At 40.0% G+C, this 14344-nt stretch overlaps 1 protein-coding gene across 2 annotated transcripts in view; it reads left to right on the forward strand.

Annotated features, from left to right (window-relative positions):
* The first annotated feature begins 413 nt into the window (after positions 1–413).
* Positions 414–14344, forward strand: part of Hprt1 (hypoxanthine phosphoribosyltransferase 1) — a 32001-nt gene continuing 18070 nt past the window's right edge. The window contains exons 1-3 of one of the 2 annotated variants that reach the window (XR_015646156.1): positions 414–530; positions 10070–10176; positions 12737–13272. Coding sequence is in view for 1 of the 2 variants with exons in the window: in NM_012583.2 (NP_036715.1) it covers positions 504–530; positions 10070–10176; positions 12737–12920 (318 nt within the window). In the remaining variant the exon portion in view is untranslated. The remainder of the gene's footprint in view (positions 531–10069; positions 10177–12736; positions 13273–14344) is intronic. The other variant, NM_012583.2, reaches the window with a different exon arrangement.

Consider the following 14344-nt stretch of genomic DNA (forward strand, 5'->3'; position numbering starts at 1 on the left):
CAATTCTTACGACGAAGTAAGAATGTTTGAAAGAACTGGGCCTAAGAGGAATCACATCATGGGGGGGAACCCTAAGAGCTCATGAGGGAGTAAAATGCGGAAGGAGTTAGGTATGGTTATTTGGGTTATTAAGTATGGTTATGAGTCCTCTGGGGGACTACAGTGGGCCTGGGGGCTGCAGCACGGCCAGTACCATTTTCTTCAGGAACAAAATTCCCAGGCCCAACTTGTCAGAACAGAGTCCAGGAACTGCCTGTGGAGGCTCCTGGGAGAACGCCCGGCAGAGCCTCAGGGGACCGGACCTGGGCGGTCCGAGGGGGCGGTCCGAGGGGGCGGTCCGAGGGGCGGTCCGAGGGGCGGGGCCTGATTCGTGGCGTCTCTGAGGTGTTGTCGAGGCGGCGAAGACGAGCGTTGGACTTACCTCACTGCTTTTCCTAGCGGTAGCACCTCCTCCGCCAGCTTCCTCCTCAGACCGCTTTTCCCGCGAGCCGACCGGTTCTGTCATGTCGACCCTCAGTCCCAGCGTCGTGGTGAGCCAGGGGGACTCCGGTAGAGCCCTACGGCCAGCCCCACGCGGCCGGTCGCACAGTGACGCCGGCCGGGGCCCTGAGGCTCCTGAGGCCGGCTCTGGGCGTTGGGGCGGCCGGGACTCTCGGGGGCGTGGGCGGTCGCAGATTCCTGGAGTCTGGCTGGTTGCCCCATGAGGGCGACGGGCAGGACGGAATGGCGGGGTACGGGGCCGGGGCGCCCCTCTAGTGAGCCCCGAGAGAGTGAGAGAGGGCTGGCTGCGTGTGGGCCCAGAAGGTGGAAATGGCGTTGGACTTGACATGTGCGGCCAGCGGGCGCGCTCAGCGGTGAGGGGGGGGGGGGGGGGCTTCGGGAATGATCCCGCACGGGGAGGGCGGGGGAGGTCTCTCGGGAGAGGCCCAGCTCTGCAAGTTTGGGACTCGGCGGCCAGGGAGCACCTCTAGAAGGAGCTTCGATACCCCAGACGACAGCATGGGAGGGCATGTTCAGGCCTGGGCTTTGCCTCTAATTCTGCAGATGCCATAATTCATATTTGTGGGAATGCGCAATTGCTCCGTTGAATCAGCGCAGTGGAAATCACGCCTATTTTCCACCTGAATTGTGGAAAGGCGGCTCGTTTTGTTTTTTTTCCCCATGGCCCAGAATAATGGCTTTGGCTTCAGATACAGTTGACTTGGGAGCCCATGCCCTCGGATGCTGTGGGGAGTTAAAAAAATAACAAGTATGGATTTTGGTTGTTTGTTTTAAATGATATCTCGCCTCTTCTCCCATTGTCTCTATTTTTGTAACTTGCCAAGCTGTTGTCCCTTTATTTACCCCCACCTCACAACCTTGCTGATAATGCTTGCTAAACCATCCCAAAACTGCTTCTGATTCACCACTTTAGCCTTCTCTCTTACTGCCTCTGGTACTACTTAAATGTCATATTATTATGCGTTATATACTACAGATTTAGCAGTTATCTACTCACTTGTTGATTGACTTTCCCACTCACACATACTTAATTTAGTTTGATTTTCTTTTTCAGGCAGGGTCTTATTATGTAGCTCTGGCTGGTCTGTAATTGTCGTGATGTAGACCACCAGACTGGCCTTGAACTTGTGACAGTCATCCTGACTTCTGCCTCCCAAATGCTGCATCACCATGTCCTGCTGGTTTTTTTTTTTTTTTAATTTTAAAGTCCATTTTAGGGAAAGAACCCTTGTTCTACTAGGTAAGCAAGTTCTCTACTGGGCCAAAGGCTAGGCCCCTACACAACCCTTCTAAAGGCAGGACTCACAGCTTTAGCATGTGTAATGTCTGGTTTGTGGGGAGTTTTCACTAATAGTTTGTTGGGTGAATTAATAACCATTTGAACCCTAAAGTCTTGTCTCATTGTATTAGTCATTGTGGTTTAAGGCAAAACCACTGTTCTTAGTGACCTGGAATCCTGCTTGTTGAGAATATGTTTTGTGTGGGCTTCAGTTTCTTCACCTGGGCTCAAGCTTTCTTTTTTAGACAACTTCTTCCTGTGTAGCCTTTGCTCCAAGTAGAGAGGCCTTGAACTTACAGCCATCTTGCTTCTTCCCGAGTGTGGGAATTAAAAGCAAGCATACACTACCATTTGGTTTTGCCTTTTTCTGAGATGCTGGCTGCTGGTGTTGAAAGGACTGGAAGATTGTAAGCAACACTTACGTAGTCCCTGACTGGGAACATATCCTAATTAGTATTCAGAATGACCCTGTAACAATGACATGTTCACATTATCAGACACAAGAGGGGAGAGCCCCACCCCAATTAGGTACTAAACCCTGGTTTAGATCACCAGCACCAGAAGCAAGGATACATTTTAGAAAGTAGAGCTATGTTTCAAATCTTGGTCTGTGTCTGGGGTCTATGCAAGTACATACTGTATGGTGGATACATTAGATAATACAGTAGGTGTTACTTTTATTTCGTTAGGAAGTTATATGGCTGCTTTTAAGCTTTGAGATATGGTACTTGTTTAGTGTAGAGTTCATTAGTTCTTCGGGCTAGAAGTGGCTATTCTTAGTTTTGTTTGAATATCAAGAAATTCACTGTATTTTTAGTTTGCAAATTCCCCTTCCTTTTTTAATTTTTTTTTTGTTTCCTTCCCCTAAATTGTCTGCTAGGAATAACAAACACTTAAAAAGTGCTTACTACATGCTGCTTGCTATGCTAAGCTCTTTAGCTGACTTGACTTTTCCAATTTTTTTCTGTATATGGCTATTTTGCCTATATATATGTGTGTGTGTTATGTGTTTGCTGTGGAGTCCAGAAGAGCTGCCATACGGGTGCTGGGAATCGAACCCAGGTCCTCTGGAAGAACAATGAGTACTCTGAGCCACCCTCTAACCCCTACCTAACTTCATCTTTAATTACACAGAGGAGTTAAATAACTTGCTTTCATCATTCAGTGCTACTACATTTGAACTTGTTGATCTGGCCCCAGATTCTACCCTTAACCAGTAAACATAAGTCAGGAGCTACGGTGGATGTTTATTAAATACTTGCTCTGCCTTTAGCATTGCCAACTGTTTTGTGGACATTATCTAATGTCAACACCCTAAAGTTATGTAATAAGTACCCCTTGTGATGAACATTAACGTGACTAGGGTGACACAAGGTAGAGGAAGGATGTGCCTAATGGAGAGAAAACATGCTGTTTGTAAGTAACTATCAGTCTAGAAAAGGCTTCTGGCTTCTTGCAAACTAATGTGAAACACCAGATAGGTTTTATGTGGTGATATGGTGTATACTTAAACTTCAGGATGACCCAGATAAAAGTATGATATAGTAACTGAACTTAAAGCTTGTTTTTTTTTTTGGTTCTTTTTTTTCGGAGCTGGGGATCGAACCCAGGGCCTTGCGCTTCCTAGGCAAGCACTCTATCACTGAGCTAAATCCCCAACCCCGAACTTAAAGCTTGTTAAATGATTTTTTTTCCTTCGGAATTGGGGACCGAACCCAGGGCCTTGTGCTTGCTAGGCAAGCGCTCTACTGCTGAGCTAAATCCCAAACCCAACGATGTTTTTTTATTTTAAAATGTCTTAAGACAAAGATACACTCTGTAAATTAATGTTGTCTACTGGCCTTAAACTAATCCTTCTGCCTTCCATGTCTTCCATGTTCTAGAATTAGAATCATGAGCCCTTGGCTTAAATGTTTTTTGAGATACTTTCTCTGTAGTTCTAAGCTGGTCTCCCAACTCTTGTGAGTGTGGGAATTAGAAATAGACATATTCTGGGGCTGGGGATTTAGCTCAGTGGTAGAGCGCTTACCTAGGAAGCGCAAGGCCCTGGGTTCGGTCCCCAGCTCCGAAAAAAAGAACCAAAAAAAAAAAAAAAGAAATAGACATATTCTGCCATGCTTGGTGTGCTAGTAAGGGTGAGTCTGTGTTTTGAAGATCTAACTCGAGGTCTTACATACCCTGATAAGCATGGTTTACCATTGAACTATACCTTTATTCATCTGCTAATTTTTTCAGTTTTTAAAGACTTATTTCTGTTACATGTTTGAGGGTTTTGCCTGAATTATATATGTGTGTACCATTAGGATTCCTGTGGATGTCAGAAAAGGGCATTTCATCTCCTAGAACTGGAATTAACAAACTATTGTGAGCCTCCTCCTGGGATTTCCTACTTTTTTAAAATTAATCTATTTTTAATTCATGTTCTATCTGATCACAGCCCCCTCCCTCCTCTCTTCCCAGTCCTACGCTCCCACCCTTATAATTCCTCCCCCCCCCCATTGCTCCCTCAGAGAAGGGGAGCGCCCCCTTTTGCTACTGCCCCAGCAGGTCTCCCACTGAGGTCTAACCCCAGGTAGTCCAAGTACTACTAACCATTGAGCCATCGTACAATCCCTGGTTTTTTTTTTCTCAGAATTGGTTAAATATTATAGTTTCTGTCTAACACTTTTGTTATTGTCAATAACTAAAAAAATCATCCATTTCTAAATTAGACCAAAATGAATTATTTTGATCACTAAAAAATGGGAACAGTTCTTCTTAGAGGTTTCTTTATGTAAATTTTGTACTCTTGTTATATATTTATCTTAATTATTTGAATACAAATCTGGATTATTGTAGCAGGTAGGAAAAATACTTAATTATATTAGAAAAAAGATGCCTTACGGTTTTATTTTCGGTAGGGTTCTTTTGCAAGGGATTAGTTTAGTTTAGGGTAGATTTTCTTTATATAGGTCAGGCTACTCTCAGACTGGGAATCCTTCTTAGTCTCTTAAGTGTTGGGATTATAAGCATGTACTGCCATGCCCAGTATTTTTCACTTTGTATAATTTTAGATGAAAGGAAAAACAGCTAATTTGTTTTATTGTTACAATGAACTACTATCATGATTTTAATTTTCTTTTTTTTTTTAAAGACTTATTTATTTATTATATACAAGTACACTGTAGCTGTCCTCAGATACACCAGAAGAGGGCATCAGATCTCTTTACAGATGGTTGTGAGCCACCATGTGGTTGCTGGGAATTGAACTCATGACCTCTGGAAGAGCAGTCGGGTGCTCTTAACCACTGAGCCATCTCTCCAGCCCGATTTTAATTTTCACTTTTATATTTTTGTGTAGTTGATAGTTCAGAGACCTTTACAGGTTTTTAAATTTTCATTCAATTTTTAAAAAAAGTTTTCACTCTTTGTTTTATTGTTTGTTTGTTTGTTTGAGACAGGTCTCTATATAGCCCTAGCTGTCTTGGAACTTACTATGACTAGGCTGCTGGCCCTGAACTCAGAGATCTGCCTGCCTCTAGTTCCCAAGTTCTGGGATTAAAGGTGTGCCATGTGTCACAACACTTGACAAATTAAATAGAATTTTATCACTTTCCCCTTCCCTTTTCTCCCTTTGACTCTTCCCATTTGCCCACCCTAGAGTCCCTTTTTTGTTACATGTATGTAAATGTGTGGGCATATATTGTCTGTTCTCTGTAAATGGTTTCAAGGTTGATCACTCTGCAATGGATAGCCAAAAAGATAACTTTCTGGGAATGGCAAATTTTTTCCCAGTTGTCATTGGTTGCCTGTAGTTCTTTGTCTAGGGGTGGGACCGAGAGAAATTCCTCCTGCCTGAGTGTTGGGATTATAGGTATCTACCACCATGCATAGCTCTTGTAGTTTTTTGGTTTGTTTGTTTTTTTTTTTTGTTTTTTTGAGATAATATGTCATTATGTAGTGGCGGCTATTCAGGAACTCTCTTACTACTGTGTGTAGAGGTTAGATTAAGTTTGGCAGCAAGCCAAACCATCCACCATACCATCTTAGCAGCCTGAGATGGGATCTGGCTATATTGCCTAGGCTAGCCCTGCCTTAATTTTCCAGGTAGTGAGGACTACAGACACCCTATACCCAGTGGAATGTGTTTTACTCTTCCATAATTAATTAGATAAACAGTGGTCCATATAATTTTTCTTCCCTATATAGTAAAGGGGTACTGAAATTGTGTTTGTTCAGTCTTTCTGTAATTTTATGTTGTGTGGACTCACTAACATTGATAGATCACATAAAAGTGTTAATTTCTACCAATAATAGTACTATTGAGACTCTTGTTATTTTCCTGTTGAGGACTGCCAAAATAACTAAAATTTAAATAATCTGTTTTTAATAGGAATTCATACACTTCAAATTGCTTTGAAACTACCTTCAGTTTTTTCTTGCTGTTCAGTGTCAACATATCAATTATACTACTGTGCATATTACTAAAGGGAAAGATTATGTTTTTTTAAAATTCATATACAGTATGGTAGTTACGGGGGCCTCCTAGCCTAGAGTGGTTATAATTTATTCCTGGGCGGAATAGTCCTACCTTATTTTAATTTTTCTGATAGCTTTAACCCTTAGAAAGGAGAAAAACACTCTATACAACTTATAAGTTAAAAATTAGAAGATGAACATAGTACTATTTTAAGTTGTTTTCACATTTAGGAGTATCTATCACTAAATTATAATTTTTAAATCATATTAAGACGTAAAATAAATTATCTTGAGGATAGCCTATTATCTGTTTTAATGTTTTTGAAGAATTTTAATATATTTGAATTAAGTTAGTGTCTCACTATGTATCCAAGGCTGGCCTCAGAGTTGGTAGTCTTCTGTCTCAGACTTCTGAATGCTGAGATTATAGGTATATGCCAACACGCCCAGCACAAATCCCTATTATAAATTAATGCATATTTGTATTAATGGCAGTCACATGAAAATTCTTGTGGTTTCCACATAAAATTTCTTGTTACACAGGTACATTATCAGAAATAATATAAAAAGGGGAAATGAACTTAAGCTATGATCAGCTCATTGTATACAATTCAGATTATGTAAGCCTTTGTAGTAAAATAACATTGTTCATTGGCCCAAGCAAGACTCCATTAAATGGAGGTGGGACTCACTTGGGAGGCAGGGGGAGAAGGTTGGCTTCAATCATTCTCAGCCTCATAGTGAGTTCAAAGCCAGCCTGAGCTCATGGGACTGTCTCAAAAAAGAAAACTATTATGAATTAAGAGTTGGATAACAAGCCAGTTGTGGTGGAACATACTTCTAATCCCAGCAAGGACAGGGAGAGTTCCAAACCAGCCAGTGATGAAACAGGAAAGGGTGTGTGTGTGAGAATAATAGAAAATTGTTGTGTATTTTAGGAATAGTAATCAGCATGTTCAAAGTTTTAGAATGGACAGAAATTGCTAGGTGTGACCTTCACATACACACATTCAAACCCATGTAAATACACACACACACACACACACAAGCATCTAATATGAAGAGTTGTAACACTATTTTTGCTTTTTGGGGAAGAATTGTATCATTGTGGCTTTAATAAATTGGGTATGATGGTTCATACTTGTAAACCCCATCATATGGGTAGCCACAGCAGGAAGATTGCCCCAGGTTTGAGGATGGCTTGGTCTATATCATGAGATTCAGGTTAGGGTGGACTACAGAGCCAAGACTATCTGAAATCAGAAACAAAATTTTTACTGTTAAAATAACAATATAAATATCTCAGAACAAAACGAAAATTCTCAAACATGAATCTGTTTTAATTAGAAATCAAGACTTTTGCATTGGTGAATAGTTTGGTGTGATGACAGAAATAGAATTTCTATTTTTGAGTAATTCCTGATTATCTGTTTGAATTCTTAGGCTACATGACTGAGAGTTGGGTGCACATCTGTAATCCCAGCACGCAAGAAGCAGAGAGAAGATGATAGCAAGTGTGAGGCCAGTCTAGTCTCTATATCTAGGTCCAGCACAGATAGAGTTACATAATAAGACCCTGTTTCAACACACATAAAAAGACTGGGATGAACTTGGCAGAGTTCATATGGGGTTTAATTGAAATAGTCTTTGAAGTTCTTGGGTAGTTACCTGTAGAACCTGTAGTCAGGCACTGAGCCATTTTGGTAGGTGCAGTAGTATGATGAAACCTGGGTGTGATATGCCACAACAGAAACAGCGAGTGAGCCGGTGGAGCTTGTGAGTATGCCTCAGGAAAGTCCGTGTGGTATACTAATCTTGATTCTAAGGTACTTTGAAATGATCCGAGTTTATTTTTGTTAGATTATAGTACATACATTCTCATGAGCCTGGCATGAATGTTTTTTTCTTATAAAATTGCCAGTCTGTCATCTTTCCTCAAAACATAAACTAAAATTTCCTTAATAAAGCTTACAGGGGCTGGAGGGATAGCTCAGCAGTTAAGAGCACTGACTGCTCTTCCAGAGGTCCTGAGTTCAATTCCCAGCAACCACATGGTGGCTCACAACCATCTGTTAATGGGATCTGATGCCCTCTTGTGTGTATGAAGAGAGTGCCAGTGTACGCACATAAAAAAATAAAAATAAATAAATCAATAAATAAATAAATATGAGTGAACACAGAACCTTTTTTTAAGAAAACTTACAAAACTGCTTTTTTTTATAAAATACTCTTTGAATGTTCCTTTATATGATACAAATGTCCAATTTCTATTTTTGCTAGTAAATGTATTTTATTTTATTTTTTTTTTTAATTTTTTTCGGAGCTGGGGACCGAACCCAGGGCCTTGCACTTGCTAGGCAAGCGCTCTACCACTGAGCTAAATCCCCAACCCAGTAAATGTATTTTAATGTAAATATTATGTGAATTTTTTGTTTTTTTATAATTTTATCTATTTCATTATTATATATGTAAGTACACTATAGCTGTCTTCACACACACCACAAGAGGGCATCGGATTTCATTACAGATGGTTGTGATGGAGTGCTTGCCTAGTATGCATGAAACCCTGGGTTTGACACTGAACACTAGGTAAACTGGGCTGTGATAACTCATGTTCATAGTCCAAATGCTCAAGAGGGAGAAACCAAAGGTTCACGCGTAGAAGGTCAACTGCACAGTGAGTTTGAGCCCAGTTTGGATCCATGAGAGAGACCCCACCCACGTCCTGCACTATCTCACTATAACATTTACTGTCAAAGATAATGGCTTTTATGATTTACAGTTTGGGGATATTTTTAAAGACAGGGTCTTTGTAGCCTCTAGCTAGCTAGCCTGGGATTTACTTAGTAACACCTGCTGGCCTCATTCAGGAACTTCTACCTCAGTTTCCCAAGGACTGGGTTAATAGGGATGTGCCGCTTTAGCTGTTAAATGAATTTACTGTACTTTTTTCTGTGTGTACAGGTACATGTATATTTATAAAACTATCATACTATATTTTCTCCACCAAGGTACCATATCATTAATACTATTAAATATTTTGTATGCTGGGCTCTGGACATACTAATATAACCAATATGGTACAATGCAAAACAGTTTTGGAGTATCTTCTGTGAAGTTATTGTATTAGATTGTAATCATCTCAGACTTTTAACTTTGAGTTTTTGAAGGATCAGTTTTTTGGTGACCTGCACACACACACACACACACACACACACACAACAGATAACATAATCTAGGGGATCAAGGAGATGGCTCAGTCTATAAAGTGCCGGCCATGTCATCTTCAGGACCTGAAGTTGGAACCCCAGCACAGAGAAGGCAGAGACAGGAAGATCCCTTCGCTTCCTGGCCAACTAGACTAGCAAAATTGGTTGACCAGGTTCAATGAGAGACCCAGTCATAAAACATAAGTAAAATTTTTAGACCCAGTTTCAATCTCTGAACTCTCTCTATATATGTCACGTTTGTCATACCTCAGTTTTTTCTCTTTTTCTCTTTGTGACCCAAAGGGAATTCTGTGTCATCCCCCGCCCCCGGAGCTGGGGACCGAACCCAGGGCCTTGCGCTTGCTAAGCAAGCGCTCCACGGCTGAGCTAAATCTCCAACCCCTGTGTCATGTTTTACTTCTCATTCTTGACCCTTTTCAGCAATAAGACACATGGTTTTCTTAGAGAAGTATAATTTATTACAAAAACGGTAAAATTTAACTGCTCTAAATACCCCCTCATACCTAAATTCCTCTGGTAAACTAAGACTTATTATTTAAGTTGAATTAAATGTGGATATCTTATAATGCTTTGTTTTGAAACAGCTGTCTTTCTTTTGCAGATTAGTGATGATGAACCAGGTTATGACCTAGATTTATTTTGCATACCTAATCATTATGCTGAAGATTTGGAAAAGGTGTTTATTCCTCATGGACTGATTATGGACAGGTTAGTAAGACCTTGATTGAAGTTATTTTTAGAGGGGTGTGGGGGGGCATATGTGATATATATGTGAAGTGCATGCATGTATATGGAATCCAGAGAAGGACATTAGGTATCCTAGTCTCTTGCTCTCTTATTCCCTTGAATCAGTGTCTCTCATTGAACCTGGAGCATACATACTGATATGGGTAGGCTGTCTGCCTGGCTAACAAGGCCCAGGGATCTGCTTGTATCTGGCCCCGCAGTGCTGAAGTTACAAGCAGGTGCAGCCACACCTGGTTTTTATATGGGTGCTGGGGGATCTAAACCTAGGGCCTGATGCTTGCACAAGTGCTCTCACACGCCAAGCCATCTTTCCAGCCAAGAGGGTTTTAATTCTAACTTAGCAATTGTTAAGTAGTTGATATTTGAATATATAAGCTAAGCCAATTTATTAATGAATACAAGTTTTCTATTTTTTTACTTGTACATATGAGTTCCTACATGTATGTATGTGAAGCATATGCATTCCAGGATGCCAGAAGTCTGGTGGATTCCCTGGAACAGGAGTTACAGATCATTGTGGACCACTGTATGGGTGCTGGGAACTGAACTTAGGTCCTCTGCAAAAACAGGGAGTGCTCTTAACTGATGAACTGTCTTTCCAGCCCCAATGTTTTCTATTTTTAAAGTCCTTTCCTCACAAACACACACACACAGCAGGAAGCCTTACTAGTTAATCACCCAGTTTTAGACATAAATAGTGGGAATCCATAGTAAATAAATCAACCTTTTTGAAGGAAGGTTAGAAGATGATTATTCTGTTTTCTCAGCTTACTGTACATATTTTCTACCTAGACAATACCAATTCACATACACTGTAAGTAAAGTATGCACACACACACAGGCATGCAAGTTACATACTGGGTCATATACTACTAAAATGTATGGACTTCTTAATATTTACATCTAGAGCTGTCATTTATCTTTTAAAAATTACTTTACTTTGTTTTTTTTTTTTTTTTTTATTAACTTGAGTATTTCTTATATACATTTCGAGTGTTATTTAAAAATTACTTTACAGTTGATGTAGCTGTGTGTGTGTGTGTGTGTGTGTGTGTGTGTGTGTGTGTGTGTGTGTGTGTGTGAAGCATTTGCTCTTTGAGATAGGATCTCACTGTTTAGCTCAGTCTGGCTTGAAACTTTCAGACTGGCCTCAACTCAGCAGTCCTCCAAACGGCCTCTCATAGGTATGTGTACCATACTCAACCCTACATGCTACTTTGTTTTTAATTGTCCTAAAGAGCTTAGATTGACTTCTAAGTCAATGTGTAGCTAAGGATGGTCTGAACTTTGATCCTACAGCTTCAACTCCTGGTGTGCCATCATGCCCAATTTGCAGTTGTGAGAGTAGAACTCAAGACCTCCTGTGTGTACTAGGCATGTACTATACCAGCTGAGCTCCATCCTAGCTCTGCTACATTTATTTTAAAGATTATAGGCTACTATATTCACAAATGTGCCATAACTGATTTAACCCTGTACTATTGATAGGCACTTAAGATCTCCATTATTTTCGTTGGAGAGATGGCTCAATGGTTAAGAGCACTAACTGTTCTTCCAGAGGTCCTGAGTTCAATTCCCAGCAACCACATGGTGGTTCACAGCCATCTGTAATGAGATCTGATGCCCTCTTCTGATGTGTCTGAAGACATATATAAGGTCTATATATAAGGTCTACTCGTTATAATAATATAAATAAATAAATAAAATAATAAAATAAAAAAGGTCTATTCATTATAATAAATCTTAAGATCTCCAATATTTTGTACTTAGTAGAGTTATATTAGAGGGAATAAATCTTAAATACACACTTTTACACTTGCTTAGCTTTAGGCAAGTAAAAATTACTAGCCAAGGAAACGGTATTTATTGGATGTTTCTATACTGACAAAAATCATCCTCCAAAAGTTATATCATTTTGTACTTCAGGGGTATGTGAGAGTTCGTTTGTCTTTAGGCTCTTCTAATATTATATATTAGAGAACAACTAACCAATATTTGCCAATCTAGTAAGCTTTGAAAATTACATCTTTTTATTTCTATCTTAAATTTTATATTATAGTGTACTTGTCTTGTTTCCTCTCCTCTCCTCTCTTCTCTGGCAGGATCTTGTTATGTAGCCCTAAGTGATCTAGTACTCTGTAGTCCAGGCTGTCTTTCAACTCATGGCATCATGCTTAGCATATTTCCTGTTTTAAAGGTATCCAGTTTTCACTTTGGTTGAGCTGCTGTCTGTATTGGTGTATATCTCTAATCTCCGCACATGGAAATAGAGACAAGGATTATGATTTAGAGTCCAGCCTGGGCTATTTAAAGGAATTCTCTTTAACCGCCCCCCCCATACCCCAAAAATCTTACCTTTGGTATATGAAAAATAAAGTCTTCACTTTTGCAAAAAATTGCTTAATGAATCAAGAATTGCCTTCATGGAGACAGGATGTGTCCTGTAGAAGTTTAATGCTTAAGAGGTATTTGTTATAAAACAAATATTCAGAATCTTTAATTTCTGATTTTATTTCTGCAGGACTGAAAGACTTGCTCGAGATGTCATGAAGGAGATGGGAGGCCATCACATTGTGGCCCTCTGTGTGCTGAAGGGGGGCTATAAGTTCTTTGCTGACCTGCTGGATTACATTAAAGCGCTGAATAGAAATAGTGATAGGTCCATTCCTATGACTGTAGATTTTATCAGACTGAAGAGCTACTGTGTAAGTATAATTAACTTACAATTTTTTAAAAAAGGACTATTCTAGTTGTATCTATATTTTTTTCTTTGAAGTTCTCTAAACTATACTGTAATCATCTTACTTGATGATGGTGCAATTACTATTATTATATATTAATTTTCTGTGCTGGAGTGGAACCCAGGGCCTAAGTATTATAAAATTGAGCTTCATCCCAGTCTTTTTTTTAAAGACTTATGTATTTATTTATTATATATAAGTACAATTTCACTGTCTTCAGACACACCAGAAGAGGACATCAGATCCCATTACAGATGGTTGTGAGCCATCATGTGGTTGCTGGGAATTGAACTCAGGACCTCTGGAAGAACAGTCAGTACTCTTAACCACTGAGCCATCTCTAGCCCATCCCAATTGTTTTTTAAAATTTTAGTTGAGACCCTTTCCACTAACTTGCTCAGACCATCCTTGAACTCATTACAGAGGCTCGTCTGGAAATGTCAGTTATCTCGCCTCAGCTTCTCAAGTAGCTGGGATTGCTGGCAGGTGCTACCACTTCTGGCCCTGATTGTTGTTGTCGCTATTATTATTATCATTAATTCATTGATACTTTACATCACAACACAGAATACTAATCACTGTAGTTCATGACCAACATAAAAGTTGTACATGTTTCTGTTGTCTTATTTTGATCTGAACTTTGATTTGTTTCCTGACACTGCTCAGGCTAATCTCAAACTGCGTGGCTCAGACAGTCCTTTTCTCTTAGGACTGGGAGTATAGGCAGCACTGCACACAGCTGTTCTCATGTTTCAGAAACATAAGTGCTAAGAATTGCTATTGAGTGGAGTGGAGAGATGAGATGGCTCAGCAGTCACAAGCACTTGTAGAGGACTGGGGTTTGGTTACTAGCACCCCAAAAGATGGCTCACAATTATCTGTAGCTCCAGTTCCAGATGATCTGTGTAGTAAAGCTCCATGCATATAAGCATGCAGGAAAAACTGCTAAACATAAAATAAAAATATTTCAGTCTTAAGAGAATTATAGTACCTCAATAGTCAAAAGCGGCACTGGCTGCTCTTCAGAGGACACAGGTTCAATTCCTAGCACCTATGTAGTGGATCACAGTGCTCTGTACCTCCGGTCCTAGGGATCTGACACCCTCTTCTGGCCTCTGAAGGCACCAGCCTCTCAAATGGGGAACAAACATGCAACAGAAATATCCATACACAGAATTTTTTTTTAAAAAGAATTGCTATTGAGACTTGGTGTTTTCTCCACTGTATATGATGGTGGCAAATCTCACCGGAGATAAATTGCTTTGAGAGGAATTCTGAGTTGTCTAAGCAAAGCCTTATTAACATTGCGATTATTTCTCAGAAAACAGGAAATACTTTTGACTTGGGGCCCCTTTACCTTTGCTAGAGTCTGAAATGACTGAGCATTG

This window comes from Rattus norvegicus, chromosome X, assembly GCF_021556685.1.
Source record: "Rattus norvegicus strain SHRSP/BbbUtx chromosome X, alternate assembly SHRSP_T2T, whole genome shotgun sequence".
Taxonomy (NCBI): domain Eukaryota; kingdom Metazoa; phylum Chordata; class Mammalia; order Rodentia; family Muridae; genus Rattus; species Rattus norvegicus.